The sequence below is a fragment of the Grampus griseus genome (genome assembly GCF_964374135.1).
Source record: "Grampus griseus genome assembly, chromosome: 17".
Lineage (NCBI taxonomy): Eukaryota > Metazoa > Chordata > Mammalia > Artiodactyla > Delphinidae > Grampus > Grampus griseus.
In genome coordinates this window covers 36906514-36922003 of record NC_139011.1, presented here as the reverse complement: position 1 = coordinate 36922003, position 15490 = coordinate 36906514, and the positions used below count along the sequence as shown (strand labels likewise).

The window sequence follows — 15490 nt, the reverse complement described above, 5'->3', positions numbered from 1 at the left end:
CATCTCATGTTCCTTACAACTTTGAGTACTTTTCTTATCTCACAGATGATTAATGAACATGTGGTGGATGTTCCTAGAATCACATTTTTCCTTCCTAATAAATTTCTACCAAAAGTAGATTATAAGTAAATATGATTTGTTTATAATAATAAGTAATGGTAGTAAAAATGTTTTAGATATTTTCATAAAGATACATAGCAATTTTATTATTAATTTTTCCAAAATAAAAATACGAATGCTTTTAGGAGGTTTTTTTTGTTTTATAACACTACCCTGGAATTGAGTTTTTTTTAACTGAAATGTAATTCACATACCATAAAACTCACACATGCTTTTGTAAAATTATTTTTTAAACAGCATCGTATTTTCTACTTCATAGTATTTTGGCAAAGAAACAGCCTTACAGTCCTTTTTTTCCTGGATTCATAATATTTATTCATTCAGCAATTAAGTGTCTGCAGAAGTACACATGTTTCTGTACCTTTATTGATGCATTATATACTCTAAAAGCCGAAGTGTTTTTTGTTGTTGTTGCGGTACGCGGGCCTCTCACTGTTGTGGCCTCTCCCGTTGCGGAGCACAGGCTCCGACGCGCAGGCTCAGCGGCCATGGCTCACGGGCCCAGCCGCTCCGCGGCATGTGGGATCTTCCCGGACCGGGGCACGAACCCGTGTCCCCTGCATCAGCAGGCAGACTCTCAACCACTGTGCCACCAGGGAAGCCCCGAAGTCTTTTTTATTTAACGGGTTTCTAATTCTGCATTAAAAACATTCGAACTTTCATTCTTTATTATACATATCATATTGTTCATGTAAACAGCTCTCAACTCTGTCACAGCCAAAAAATTATGTCATAACTGTGATGGTCAAAATATTTTGTTGGGTTTATATTAAGACCTGTTATAATAGTATTATTTTACCAAGTGTATGATAATTGTTTTTGTTGTAGTTACAGTGAATCATTAATTGATTTTTGATAATGGAATGGTTAGCTCTTCAGTTTCTTCTGAATGGTATATCTCTATATCAAAATGATCCTAGCAAGTGATACATGAATTTTATTTTATTGCTGAAATCATTTCTTGATTATGTGAATATTACAATTTATGTTCTAGATTATCAATGATTTTACTGTTAAATTTATGTAAGTTTTAAATATTTAGATAATTTATTCATTCATTTAATCAAAATATTTACTGAATGTATATTATGTCCCAAGCACTATGCTAAGCACTAGGAATATAGTGTTTAACAAAAATAGACATAAACCATGTCCTTATGGACCTTAGAGTCTCATGGGTGAGAAAGAAAAATAACCTTCGTAAATATAGAATTTATCATTAAGACAAATGCTTCTCTGAAGAACTACCAGGGTGTGGTGCTAATGTAAATTGTTCTATTGATTGCATTGTCAGATCCACGTTTTAGTTCAGTGTAGTGTTGTTTACATCAGAACTACTTGAAATAGTTATATATGCTCAATTTTTTTAACTCAGAAAAATTGAAGAGAACAGATAAGGTGAACTTATGTTTTCCAGGCCAGGGGAAGGTTGGCAGTCAGGACATTTTGAAGGAGTATTTCTACAGTGCAAAGAAAAACCTGTGGTGAGACTCATTTAGTAATTATGATTTTTAAAAAATATATTATAAACTGTTTTTCTTTGTTCTTTCATGCAACGGGACTAATGGTTACAAGAATTAGAGCTCAGTAAATTCTTTTTGACCTTTTCTTCCAATATTACATTATAAAATAAAACTATTACTTCCTTTAAGCTGCTTGTGTTTTGTATCCATTTTCCTGTTAGAGCAATTAAGTAAATTTTTCAATAACACAAAGGTAGGATTGCTTTTATTAATATACTTTACCATTAATGTATTATTATGTTGACCTTTTAGAAGTTTTTCCTATTCATAAGTGAGTTCATGTTGGATTGTTCTTTATTATAAATTAAAAGTAGTCATTTACATTAAAAGCAACTATTTTTTGTTTACTTCCATTAACAATGCTTTTGCAGAAGATGGTCCAGGCAGAGGCCATACCTAGCAGTGGCTCAAACCTAAACCTATGCAGACTTGAGCAGAATTAAAACTATCCAGATTTTTTTGCTTATGGCTTTTATTGCTTTTTGTCTTTTCACCTTCTTTGCTCCTGTCCATCACCTCAAGCCTTGGGGAAGAGTGTTGGTCTCTGGGGCAATGTGGAGGTGTCTTCCTTTCCTGTACTGACAAGCTGAACAGACGCACCTTGTTGGTTCGACCCATCAGCAAGCAGGACCCTTTCAGTAATTGCTCTGGCTTCTTTCCTTCTGTAAGAAATCATTTTTAAATTATGCTACAGAACTCCCATTAACAGGAACCCAGAGAAGGAATTGAACTATCCATAGAGTCAACTCTTGATTTTCATCTTCCTCTGTATCATTCACTTTGTAAATGAACTATAATGTATTCTTAAATGATAGACTGGTTTTCACTATAATTTGTTTCTGGGTTACTTGAGTATGCTATTTGTCATTCTGGTTTTGTGAATATAAACTACTTTTACCATCAGCATTAGAAAATCAAAGTAGGATATTGAATATGCTTGTTAAATTATACATGTATTGAATGATCAAGAGTTGACCATACTGCTTTTGTCATTCCTTTTATGATTCTTCCTTACATTGCTTTTTTTCCCTATTATTATACCATTTCCTTCTCAGAACTAACTCCAAGTACCTTATTTGGTGCCTGTTATATCTGGACAAGGCTGTACGTCTGTCATGTACTGGACGGAAGATGAACGGTAGACTGTATATCAGTGGGTTTTAGAAGTTTAGAACCTTTTTTTCCCTAGTGGTACAAAATATCTGAATATGTTATTAAGCAAGTTCTTTTAAGTGACATTTTTATAGTCAATAAAAATGCATGTAATTTTTAAATGTTAAGAGCAGATTATCACAATGGTAATAGCAGTTTTCTTAAGAAACTATTAAATCAGTGCAAACATTATTAGACATTTTCTTAGCATGTGTAAACTAGTATTTCTTTCCTTCCCCTTTTCTGTAGCTCAAAAGGAATTTAAGACATATATCTTTAAAAAGAGTGTAAAAATTAGACAAATATTTTAAATAATTGCGTTCTTAGATCTAGTGTTTAACATTGTACTTGCATAGCAAATACTAGTTTCTGATTTTGAATTTTTTCTAGTCTAGTCTGGAAAATTTTTTATGTTAATGGAAGCTCCGTTTATATTTATTTTCTTCTCTTCAATTGTTCATTAGCATCCATGAGGAACTTTCTTTATTTTAACATGTATTCATGAAAGAAAACCAAAATTATTGTTAATGCCCCTTTTTTTGAGTTTTTTAAAATTAATTTTCATTGGAGTATAGTTGCTTTACAGTGTTAGCTTCTACTGCACAGCAAAATGAATCAGCCATACATATACATATATCCCCTCCCTTTTGGATTTCACTCCCATTTAAGATACCATGTTAATGCCCTTTAAAATTTTATCAATTTTTCTAAATTTTTAAATTTTCTTAACATTTCAGTAATCATCATTGCTTTCTAACTTTTCACTTTAAATAGTATAAAATATTGATTATTACTACATGAAAAGTAATATTTATATTATCTCAACTCCAGTTAGTATTCGTTCATTCTTTAATTTTTCCCGCCTTTTATTAGGGGAGTTAGGGATATAGCAGTTCAACACACTTGCTCTCATGGGTGTTGACCTTTCAAGAGTACCTACATTCAATATGTTTAAAAATATCTTTCCCAAATCAAAACATTTATACATTGAAACACTTTTTATACTATTTCCAGGATTCAGATGTTGCCACTAATTAAGATTTGAGGTGGGTTATTTAGATTAGTGGTTGATTCTACCCCTCCCCACCCTAATTCCTGGTTGAGACACCTAGAGACACTGTTGCTGTGGCCTCTTCCATTGGGGCCATACCACAGCACCCTTCTCCATCCACTGTTGCCTGCAATCTAGCATCATAGCGATAAGACTGGGATCACTTTTTCTTGTTTTACTGTATTTCCTTTGATTTTGAGTGTAGAAAGCAAAAAGAAAGGGAAGTTAGATAAGAGGCAGTGAGAAAGTTGGAAATAGTAAAAAATGCTTTAAGGGCAGGACAATTATATGAAAAGTGATTATATTGCATATTCATGTAATGCCTGCTTTCCAAGTTTTTTTTAATGGGGAGAAAATTAACTTTGAGAAAAAAACATATGCAAAGGTAAATTTTATCTCACCTTTCTTCATTATAAAGTCCAGGTTAAAAACAAAAGTAACAGTAAAATCTGAATTTCATACTATTTTCTTTTCATTAGGTGATAGGCAACAAAATGAGAGGAAGAAAATGGAAGTAGAAGAGGTTTACTAGTGATGGGATAACAGGCTCAAACACATTGCTGCTTTGCTACTTCTAAGTTTTTTCTTTTTTATGTGATTGTATTTCCTTCTTGTTCTTCTTCCTCGGTTCACTTCCTCTCTTAACATCACTCTTTGGACTCTAATACCTAAAAATCTTCATCAGGCCTTGGGAAGAGGGGTTGGGAATGTGGAATATAACAACTTAAGTCTAATTTTATTTTGAGTAATATGCAAATTAGAATTTTATGTACATTAATTGGTTCAGGAAAACTATTGGTTCCATTTCACAAATGGAAATACATAACATGGTATTTCAATTTCGCGTGCGTAGAAAACCCCTCTCTGACCCCAATTATGACGGCATATTACTACTCTTAATGAAAAATTATCAAGAATGAAAAGATAAATCTAGATACGATCTGTTCTAAATTCTGAACGTTACAGAAAAAGTAGAAATTATAGAAACAAGCACAAAGAGGTTAATTACCTCACTCAAGATCTAGAACTACAATTCAGGATTCCTAACTTCAAGTTCAGTCATTTTGTCTTAGAGGCTTTTGCCCTGTTTATGGACTTGATCAGTAATGTGCTCATTAAGAAGTATGCTTTTATTTTTTTATTTGTAATAAACAGCTGACCAGTCATGAAAAAAAAAGTGTGGACGTGATAAAAGATTAAAGTATCAACCGAGATTGTTTTCTGCTTTCAAATAGTTTGTTTTGTGTTTTTTTCCCCCTTTTTTAATAAACATGTATTGTGATTTCCTTTTTCTGGAACAGACAACTGCAAAACTTCTAGATGGCTCTCATCAGCAGCATGGATTTCTCTCTTTGACATATACAAAAGCTGTAACAAAAAATGTTCGCCACAAGTTAACATCAAGAAATGAGCGAAGAAGTTTTCATAAGTTACCTGAAGGTTTAACAGATGGTTCCCCTCATTTTCTTCATGAAATACTTCTTTCAGCACAAGCCTTTGATATTGTCCTTTGTTTTCCTTTACTTAATGCCACTGCAAGTATATTTCAAGCAAAACTACCAAGGACCCAAAAAGAGAAAAGAAAATCTCCTGGTCAGCCCATGAGGACCCATACGCTGACTTCACGCAATTTACCTTTGATTTATATCAACACAAGTGTAATCAGAATTTTTGTTCCAAAAACAGAAGAAATGCAGCCAAGTATTGAAGGTATGTTTTCAGAATTTTTTTTTTTTTTTGCTCTGATTTTCAATAACCTACATCTAAGGACTTTAGTTTTTCTTTTTGTAATATGGTAGCAGGTTGTAGGTTGCAGTTTGGTGTATTTTAAAAAGAGTAAATATGTTATAGTCACTTTACAACTAAATCTTTAGGAGTTATATCAAAATATTGGGTATGTTTCTGACTCTACTAATTACTAGAGTAAGAAATATGAGATTTTTTTTCTTTAGGTCTTTTGCTAGTAAAGCTTATACTTTCAGTTGTTTTGTTAAACTCAAATGTTGTGTTCTATATACCTAAGAGAATTAAAAATTGCTTTAAAAAATTAGCAAACACACCACACACTGCATTAATGGCATAAATTATATTGACAATCTTGTGCAGCCTTCACCACTGTCTATTTCCAAAATGTTTTCATCACCCCAAACCGTAACTCTATACCTTATATATTAAGCCGTAACTCCCCCTTGGTAACCTCTAATTTACTTTCTGTCTCTCTGAATTTTCCTCTTCTAGATATTTCATAAAAGTTGAATCACAGAATATTTGTCCTTTTGTGTCTGGCTTATTTCACTTAGCATAATGTTTTCCGGGTCCATTCGTGTTGTAGCATGTATCACAGTTTCATTTCTTTTTATGCCCGAATAATATCTATTGTGTAGATACACCCCATTTTGTTTATCCAGTCTCTATCAGATACTTAGGTTGTTTCCACTGTTGGGTTGGCTATTGTGAGTAATGCTACTATATACAAACGTCTGTTTGAGCCCATTTTTAATTCTTTTGGATATATACCTAGGAGTGAAATTGCTGGCTTATATGTAGTTCTTTGTTTAGGATTCTGTGTTTTTGAGTAACCATCAATCTGCTTGGAAGCCCTTTTGACTAGGACAGGATTTATGGTATTTTCTGAACAATACTGATGTGCAGGCATAGTTGAGTCAACGGGAAGAGCAATGGGAGCTCCCTCTTAGTAGGGGTGGTAGTACCTGTGTGCTGAGCACCTTCACAATGAGACACAGGTCAGCAGTTTCCGTGGTTAACTCTAGCTTCATTTTTATGTCGTACTCAGTGGTGGTTTATTGAAACAGGTTCTTGTGTTTCATTGATTTGTGTAGATGTCTGAAGGAATACAGATCTGGCTATTTGAGAAAAGGGTGGGAAAGGAACAGCTTTATTTCCCTTGTGTGTGCATTTGTTTTGTTTGTTTGTTATTTGTTGGCTTATTGTTTTATGACCAATTAGTTATGTTTCATGACTAATACTATATATCACACAGTTTTGTTGATGTTGGTTTAAATTTCCGATTTGGCTGCTATAACTAGGAGAATCTCCAATTGATTGTAATTGCAAGAAAATTTCTAAACTCTTGCTATTTTATTTTTAAAGCTGCTTTTTTCTTTTTTTTTTTTTTTGGTGGTGCTTGTGGTGGGATTTTTAAGGTATAAGTTCAAAATTCTGATCCCTAAGCACCTGCTAAGCAGGTAACCTTGAATAAGAGTATGCGGTGAGGCTGTGGGTGGGATCTTGTTATAGCCATCTTTGGAAAATATGGTCTGCCACATTTCTCTGTGGACTTTTGGTTAATTTTAATCCTTTGCTTGTGTGAATACTTTTTGTAATAAACACCTTTTTAGTGGCATTTTTCATGACTTGGGTGAGTATATATAAAATAAATTCCTAGCAAAAGGATTGCTAGATCAAAGGGTATAAATATCTTCAAAATATTAAGGGATGTCAAAATGCCCCCCTAAATGGCTGTAGCAGTGTATACTGTTTCCACACTGTCATTCTAACAGAGGTTTATGAAACTTTTTGGTCTTTTCTCAGTCTCATTAATGAAAAGTACACTTTTTTTCTAAGGAGTTGCTCATCTTCATCATTTGTTAAGAGCTTTTTGTGTTAAGCCTTTTGTTTGACCTACATTGTATTGCATATGTCTTTTCATTTTTGGGGTGGTTTTGCCGTGTGTGTGTGTGTGTGTGTGTGTGTGTCTCTCTAGGTATATATCTATATTTATATCTACATGTACATATCTTTACTTGTACCTGTTCTCATATCTGTATCTACCTGAGATGTTATGAATTGCCAAACTATGTGGCTATCCACAAAAAAGTATATAAAAATGCATGCCAAAAATTCAAAGGTTTTGACATATTATGTTAGATTTTTTTGACACGTTATCTTTCGGCATTGCTACTCTTAATTCAAATGGTCATAATATTTTTATCAGATTAATTAAACCAAATGTAAATTATGTCTTACTGAGTGTGATAGCATACTAAAATGCTCCTATATCATACTTCTCAGCAGGAACTATTTTATAAAACTATCTCCAAGCAATTTGTGCCTGTTGATCAGAGATGATTGGTAAACTAGCTGCAACTACATTTCCCATTAATATACATAATCATTAGGTTACACATTTATTGAACCTTCTCTCTGTCTTCAACTGCAAGTATGACAGTAACTAATAAAACCTTTTGTTGATGGCTTTGTGTAGGGTTGTCAGTATAATTCTGGCTTTATAAAACTTGAGACTTCAGATGTTTTATTATGTAGAGTTTATATTGAGAATCTTAAAGGAAAAGTTGAAGTCTCTAAAATGCTTTTATTTTATGTTGAATTTAAGGAAACTTAGTTATGATCAACAGTCTGACTTTGTCTGACAATTACATGAAAATTCTGCTCCTTATTTAAGCTTTTGGTTACTTATACAAGCTCATAATTTCAGAGTTCATAGCCTTTTCATTTTCAATACATACTCTTGCCTCAAGAAAAGATAAAATCTTTCGACTCATGTTTCATTTTACAGTAAATGTAAAAGTTTATAATAGTTCATCTTAAAATTCATTTAACAATAAGAAAATTATATTTAACATTCTAATATTTAAAGAAGTGATATTCAAAGTCTGGTTTTCGACTTGAATATTGCTTGCTTTATGTGCAGTTATCAAGATTCTGAATCTACAGGTGTTTGGCTTCCAGCTAGAGCTACTTATTTCATAACAGAGGACTGAGTTTTAGATCTAATGAGTCTTCTAGAGTGAGTAGTTCCTCATGAGACTTAATTTTTAAAAATACAGTTAAAGCAAAGAAGGAAGGCATTCATTTTCGTGTTGAAAATGCTTCTAGAGGGAACATTTCCTCATTTGGTCCAACTAGTAAATGCAGGTGAAGTAAACGAAAAAAGAGAAGCTTTGAGGTGGAGTCAAGATGGCTGTGTGGGAAGACGCGGAGTTAGCATCTCCCCACAACCAGGGTGCCTGCTGGCTGCCAGTGGAGGACTCTGATGCCCAAGGGGATGGAAGGAACCCCAGATTGAACCGGTAGCACATAGGGGGACTGAGAGGGGAGGAGAAGTGGAGGCCAGAAAGGATCGGCACCCCTGAGGCTGGGGAGGTCATAAGAGGCAGGTGGGAGGGACTCTCCAGGAAGAGCGGGAGAGGAGTGGAGGGCAATTGCCTGGCCCACTTGGGCCAGGGAGCCTGCTGAGCGCCCAAGCCGGTTCCCCCCACTCCAAAGCCCCATCCAGGCCATGTGGGTCCTTGGGTCATAGGAGGGAGGCTGGGGAGATCAGGAGAGGCAGGTGGGAGGGGCCCTGTGGGAGGAGCAGGAGAGGAGCAGAGGGTATTTGCCCCGCCCACTCAGGCCAGGGAAGCCTGCTGAGCTCCCAGGCAGATCCCCTGCCCTCCAAAGCCCCCTCCAGGTCATGTGGGTACTGGGGGCATAGGAAGGAGGCAGAGGGGAGAACAGGAGAGGCAGGTGGGAGGGGCCTTTGGGAAGGAGCAGGAGAGGAGCGGAGGGCGATTGCCCCACCCATTCAGGCACGGGGAGCCTGTTGAGCTCCCAGGCTGATACCCTGCCCTCCAAGCCCCCTCCAGGCTGTGTGGGTCCTTGGGGGCATAGGAGGGAGGCCGGGGAGATCAGGAGAGGCAGGCGGGAGGGGCCCTCCCAGACCCCAGACCAGAGGAGCAGGAGAGGAGAGGAGCGTGTTTGCCCTGCCCGTTGGCGCTCAGGAAGCCTGCTGGACTCCCAGGTGAGGTCCGCTGCCCTCTGAGACCAGGGGTGGAGGGCATGCCTGGGCCCCTTCTGTTTCTTGAGCCTAAACCCCACCCCCCATGGACCCCATGGGCTTTTCCTGCCCTGTGGTCCTGAGCATTGGCCCCACCCACTGCCCAAACCTCGCCCTGGCTTAGGCCCCGCCTTCCACAGCCAAGGCCTTCCCACACACACACACACTGTTTTTTTCCCCCCTCTTCCTCTTTCTTCCTATTGTGGTACTGATGTACCTTTCGGTTGTTGATTCATCTATATTTTTATTTTTATATACTTTCTAACATATCTGTCAGTTTCCTAGTCTAAATTTATTTTTTACCTTGTTATTCTCTCTTTTTTTTTGGCCACCCCATGTGGCTTGCAGGATCTTGGTTCGCGAGCCCGGGGTCAGGCGGAAGCTCCTGTGGTGGGAGCTCCAGGTCCAAACCACTGGGCTAACAGAGAACCTCAGACCCCAGGGAATATTCATCAGAGTGAGGTCTCAGAGAGGTCCTCATCTCAGCACCAAGACCCAGCTCTACCCAATAACCTACAAACTCCAGTGTTGGAAGCTTCATGCCAAACAACCAATAAAACAGAAACACAATCCCACTCATTAAAAAAAAAAAAGAGAGACAGCAAAAAATATGTCACAGATAAAGGAGCAAGGTACAAGACCTACAAGACCAAATAAATGAGAGGAAATAGGCAGTCTACCTGGAAAAGAATTCAGAGTAATGAGAAAGATGATACAGAATCTCGGAAATAGAATGGAAATATAGATTGAGAGAATACAAGAAATGTTTAACAAAGATCTAGAAGAACTAAAGAACAAACAAAGAGAGATGAACAACAAAATAACTGAAATAAAAAATACACTAGAGGAATCAATAACAAAATAACCAAGGCAGAAGAATGAATAAATGAGCTGGAAGACAAAATGGTGGAAATAACTGCCGAGGAGCAGAATAAAGAAAAAAGAATGAAAAGAATTGAAGACTATCACAGAGACCTCTGGGACAATGCTAAACGCACCAACATACGAATTCTAGGAGTTCCAGAAGAAGAAGAGAAAAAGAAAGGGTCTGAGAAAATATTTGAAGAGATTATAGTGGAAAACTTCTCTAACATGGGAAAGGACATAGTCACCCAAATCCAGGAAGCACAGCAAGTTCCATACAGGATAAACCCGAGGAAAAACACAAAAAGACACATATTAAATAAACTAACAAAAATTAAATTCAAATAAGAAATATTAAAAGCATCAAGAGAAAAACAAAAAAATAGCATACAAAGGAATCCGCATAAGGTTATCAGCTGATTTTTCAGTGGATACTCTGCAGGCCAGAAGGGAGTGGCAGGATATATTTAAAGAGATGAAAGAGAAAAACCTACAAGCAAGATTACCCAGCAAGGATCATTCAGATTCAATGGAGAAGTCAAAAGCTTTTCAGACAAGCAAAAGCTATGAGAATTTGGCACCACCAAACCAGCTTTACAGCAAATGCTAAAGAAACTTCTCTAATCAAGAAACACAAGAGAAGAAAAATACCCACAAAACAAACCCAAAACAATTAAGAAAATGGTAATAGAAACATACATATAGATAATAACCTTGAGTGTAAATAGATTAAATGCCTCAACCAAAAGACACAGACTGGCTGAATGGATACAAAAACAAGACCCATATGTATGCTGTCTACAAGAGACCCACTTCAGACCTAGGGATACATTGAAAGTAAAGGTATGGAAAAAGATATTCCATGCAAATGGAAATCAGAAGAAAGCTGGAGTAGCAATACACATATCAGATAAAATTGACTTTAAAGACTGATACAAGAGGTAAGGAGGGACACTACATAATGACCAAAGGATCAATCCAAGAAGATATAACAATTATAAATGTTTATGCACCCAACATAGGAGCACCTCAGTACATAAGGAAAATGCCAACAACCATGAAAAGAGAAATCGACAGTAACACAATAATAGTAGGGGACTTATACACCCCACTTATTCCAATGGACAGATCATCCAAACAGAAAATAAATAAGGAAACACAGCTTTAAATGACACAATAGACCAGATAGATCGAATTGATATTTATAGAACATTCCACCCAAAAGTGACAGAATACACTTTCTTCTCAAGTGCACATGGAACATTCTCCTGGATAGATCACATCTTGGGTCACAAATCAAGCCTCAGAATATTTAAGATAATTGAAATCATATCAAACATCTTTTCTGACCACAATGCTGTGAGATTTGAAATCAGTTACAGGAAAAACACTGTAAAAGACACAAATACCTGGAAGCTAAACAGTGCACTACTAAATAACCAAGAGATCACTGAAGAAATCAAAGAAGAAATTTAAAAATACGTAGAAACAAATGACAATAAAAACATGACGACCCAAAACCTATGGGACGCAGCAAAAGCAGTTCTAAGAGGGAAGTTTATAGTAATTCAGTCTCACCCCAAGAAACAAGAAAAATCTCAAATAAACAATCTACACTACACTTATAACAACTAGAGAAAGAAGAACAAAGAAAACCCAAAGTCAGTAGAAGGAAAGAAATCATAAAGATCAGAACAGAAATAAATGAAATGGAAATGAAGAAAACAGTAGCAAAGATCAATAAAACTAAAAGCTGGTTCTTTGAGAAGATAAACATAATTGATAAACCATTAGGCAGACTCATCAAGAAAAAAAGGAAGAGGACACAAATCAATAAAATTAGAAATGAAAAAGGAAAAATCACAACTGACACTGCAGTAATACAAAGGATTATAAGAGACTACTGCAAACAAGTATATGCCAATTAAATGGACAACCACAAAGAAATGGACAAATTCTTGGAAAGGTACAATTTTCAAAGACTGAACCAGGAAGAATTAGAAAATATAAACAGACGAATCACAAGTAATGACATTGAAACGGTAATTAAAAACCTTCTAACAAACAAAAGTCCAGGACCAGATGGCTTCACAGGCGAATTCTATCAAACATTTAGAGAAGAGCTAATACCGATCCTTCTCAAACTCTTCCAAAAAGTTGCAGAGGGAGAAACACTCCCAAGTTCATTCTACGAAGCCACCGTTACCCTGATACCAAAACTAGAAAAAGATATCACACAAAAAAGGAAATTGTAGACCAATATCACTGATGAACATAGATGCAAAAATCCTCAACAAAATGCTAGCAAACAATCCAACAGCACATTAAAAGGATCATACAGGGTTTCCCTGGTGGCGCAGTGGTTGAGAGTCCGCCTGCCGATGCAGGGGATGCAGGTTCGTGCCCCGGTCTGGGAAGATCCCACATGCCGCGGAGTGGCTGGGCCCGTGAGCCATGGCCGCTGAGCCTGCGCGTCCGGAGCCTGTGCTCCGCAACGGGAGAGGCCACAACAGTGAGAGGCCCGCGTACCACACACACACACAAAAAAAACGGATCATACAGCATGATCAAGTGGGATTTATCCCAGGGAAGCAAGGATTCTTCAATATATGCAAATCACTCAATGTGATACACTATATTAACAGATTAAGGAATAAAAAGCATATGATCATGTCAATAGATGCAGAAAAAGCTTTTGACAAAATTCAACACCGATTTATGATAAAAACTCTCCAGAAAGTGGGCATAGAGGCTACCTACCTCAACATAATAAAGGCCATATGTGACAAACCCACAGCAAGCATCATACTCAATGGTGAAAAACTGAAAGCATTTCCACTAAGATCAGGAAGAAGACAAGGATGTCCACTCTCACCACTATTATTCAACGTAGTTTTGGAAGTCCTAGCCACGACAATCAGAGAAGAAAAAGACGTAAAAGGAATCCAAATTGGAAAAGAAGAAGTAAAACTGTCTCTCTTTGCCAATGACATGATACTATACGTAGAAAATCCTAAAGATGCCACCAGAAAACTCCTAGAACTAATCAATGCATGTGGTAAGGTTGCCGGATACAAAATTAATGCACAGAAATCTCTGGCATTCCTATACACCAACAACAAAAAATCAGAAAGAGAAATTAAGGAAACACTCCCATTTACCATTGCAACAAAAAGAATAAAATACCTAGGAATAAACCTGCCTAAGGAGGTGAAAGACTTTTACTCAGAAAACTGTAAAAAACTGATGAAAGAAATTAATGATGACATAAACAGAGAAATATACCATGTTCTTGGATTGGAAGAATCAACATTGTGAAACTGACTCTACTCCTCAAAGCAATCTACAAATTCAGTGCAATCCCTATCAAACCACCAGTGGCATTCTTCACCGAATTAGAACGAAAAATCTTACAATTCGTAGGGAAACAGAAGAGACCCCAAATAGCCAAAGCAATCTTTTTTTTTTTTTAACATCTTTATTGGAGTATAATTGCCTTACAATGGTGTGTTAGTTTCTGCTTTATAACAAAGTGAATCAGCTATACATATATATCCCCATATCTCTTCCCTCTTGCGTCTCCCCCCCTCCCATCCTCCGTATCCCACCCCTCTAGGTGGTCACAAAGCACCAAGCTGATCTTCCTGTGCTATGCAGGTGCTTCCTACTAGTTATCAGTTTTACATTTGGTAGTGTGTATATGTCCATGCCACTTTCTTTCTTTGTCTCAGCTTACCTTTCCCCCTCCCCATGTCCTCAAGTCCGCCAAAGCAATCTTGAGAAAGAAAAATGGAGTTGGAGGAATCATGCTCCCCGACTTCAAAGTATACCACAAAGCTACAGTAATCAAGACAGTATGGTACTGGTACAAAAACAGAAATATAGATCAATGGTACAGGATAGAATGCCCAGAGATAAGCCCATGCACTTATGGGCACCTAATTTACGACAAAGGAGGTAAGAACATACAATGGAGAAAAGACCGCCTCTTCGATAAGTGGTGCTGGGAAAACTGGACAGCTACATGTAAAAGATGAAATTAGAACAGTCCATAACACCAAACACAAAAATAAACTCAAAATGCATTAAAGACCTAAATGTAAGACCAGACACTATAAAACTCTAGAGGAAAACATAGGCAGACCACTGTATGACATAAATTACAGCAAGATCCTTTTTTGACCCACCTACTAGAGAAATGGAAATTAAAATAAACAAATGGCACCTAATGAAACTGAAAAGCTTTTGCACAGCAAAGGAAACCATAAACAAGTCCAAAAGACCACCTTCAGAATGGGAGAAAACATTTGCAAAGGAAGCAACTGACAAAGGATTAATCTCCAAAATATACAAGAAGCTCAGCCTGCTCAATATCAATAAAACAAACAACCCAATCCAAAAATGGGCAGAAGCTCTAAATAGACATTTTTCCAAAGAAGATATACAGATTGCCAACAAACACATGAAAGGATGCTCAATATCACTAATCATTAGAGAAACACAAATCAAAACTATAGTGCGTAGTTGGTCACACTGGTCAGAATGGCCATCATCAAAAAATCAACAAACAACAAATGCTGGAGAGGGTTTGGAGAAAAGGGAACCCTCTTTCACTGTTGGTGGGAATGTAAATTGATAACAACCACTATGGAAAACAGTATGGATGTTCCTTAAAAAACTAAAAATAGAATTACCATATGACCCAGCAATCCCACTACTGGGCATATACCCTGAGCAAACCATAATTCAGAAAGAGTCATGTACCACAGTGTTCATTGCAGCACTATTTACAATAGCTAGGACATGGAAGCAACCTAAACGTCCATCGACAGATGAATGGATAAAGAAGATGTGGCACATATATACAATGGACTATTAGCCATAAAAAGAAACGAAATTGAGTTATTTGTAGTGAGGTGGATAGACCTAGAGTCTGTCATACAGAGTGAAGTCAGAAAGAGAAAAACAACTACTGTATGCTAC

At 36.8% G+C, this 15490-nt stretch overlaps 1 protein-coding gene across 1 annotated transcript in view; it reads left to right on the top strand.

The window, feature by feature from the left end:
- The window catches only part of VPS13B (vacuolar protein sorting 13 homolog B), an 803413-nt gene that overhangs the window by 421050 nt on the left and 366873 nt on the right, over nucleotides 1-15490 (top strand). Inside the window, exons 28-29 of the mRNA XM_082674491.1 lie at nucleotides 1538-1604; nucleotides 5148-5556. Coding sequence (XP_082530617.1) covers nucleotides 1538-1604; nucleotides 5148-5556 — 476 coding nt within the window. The remainder of the gene's footprint in view (nucleotides 1-1537; nucleotides 1605-5147; nucleotides 5557-15490) is intronic.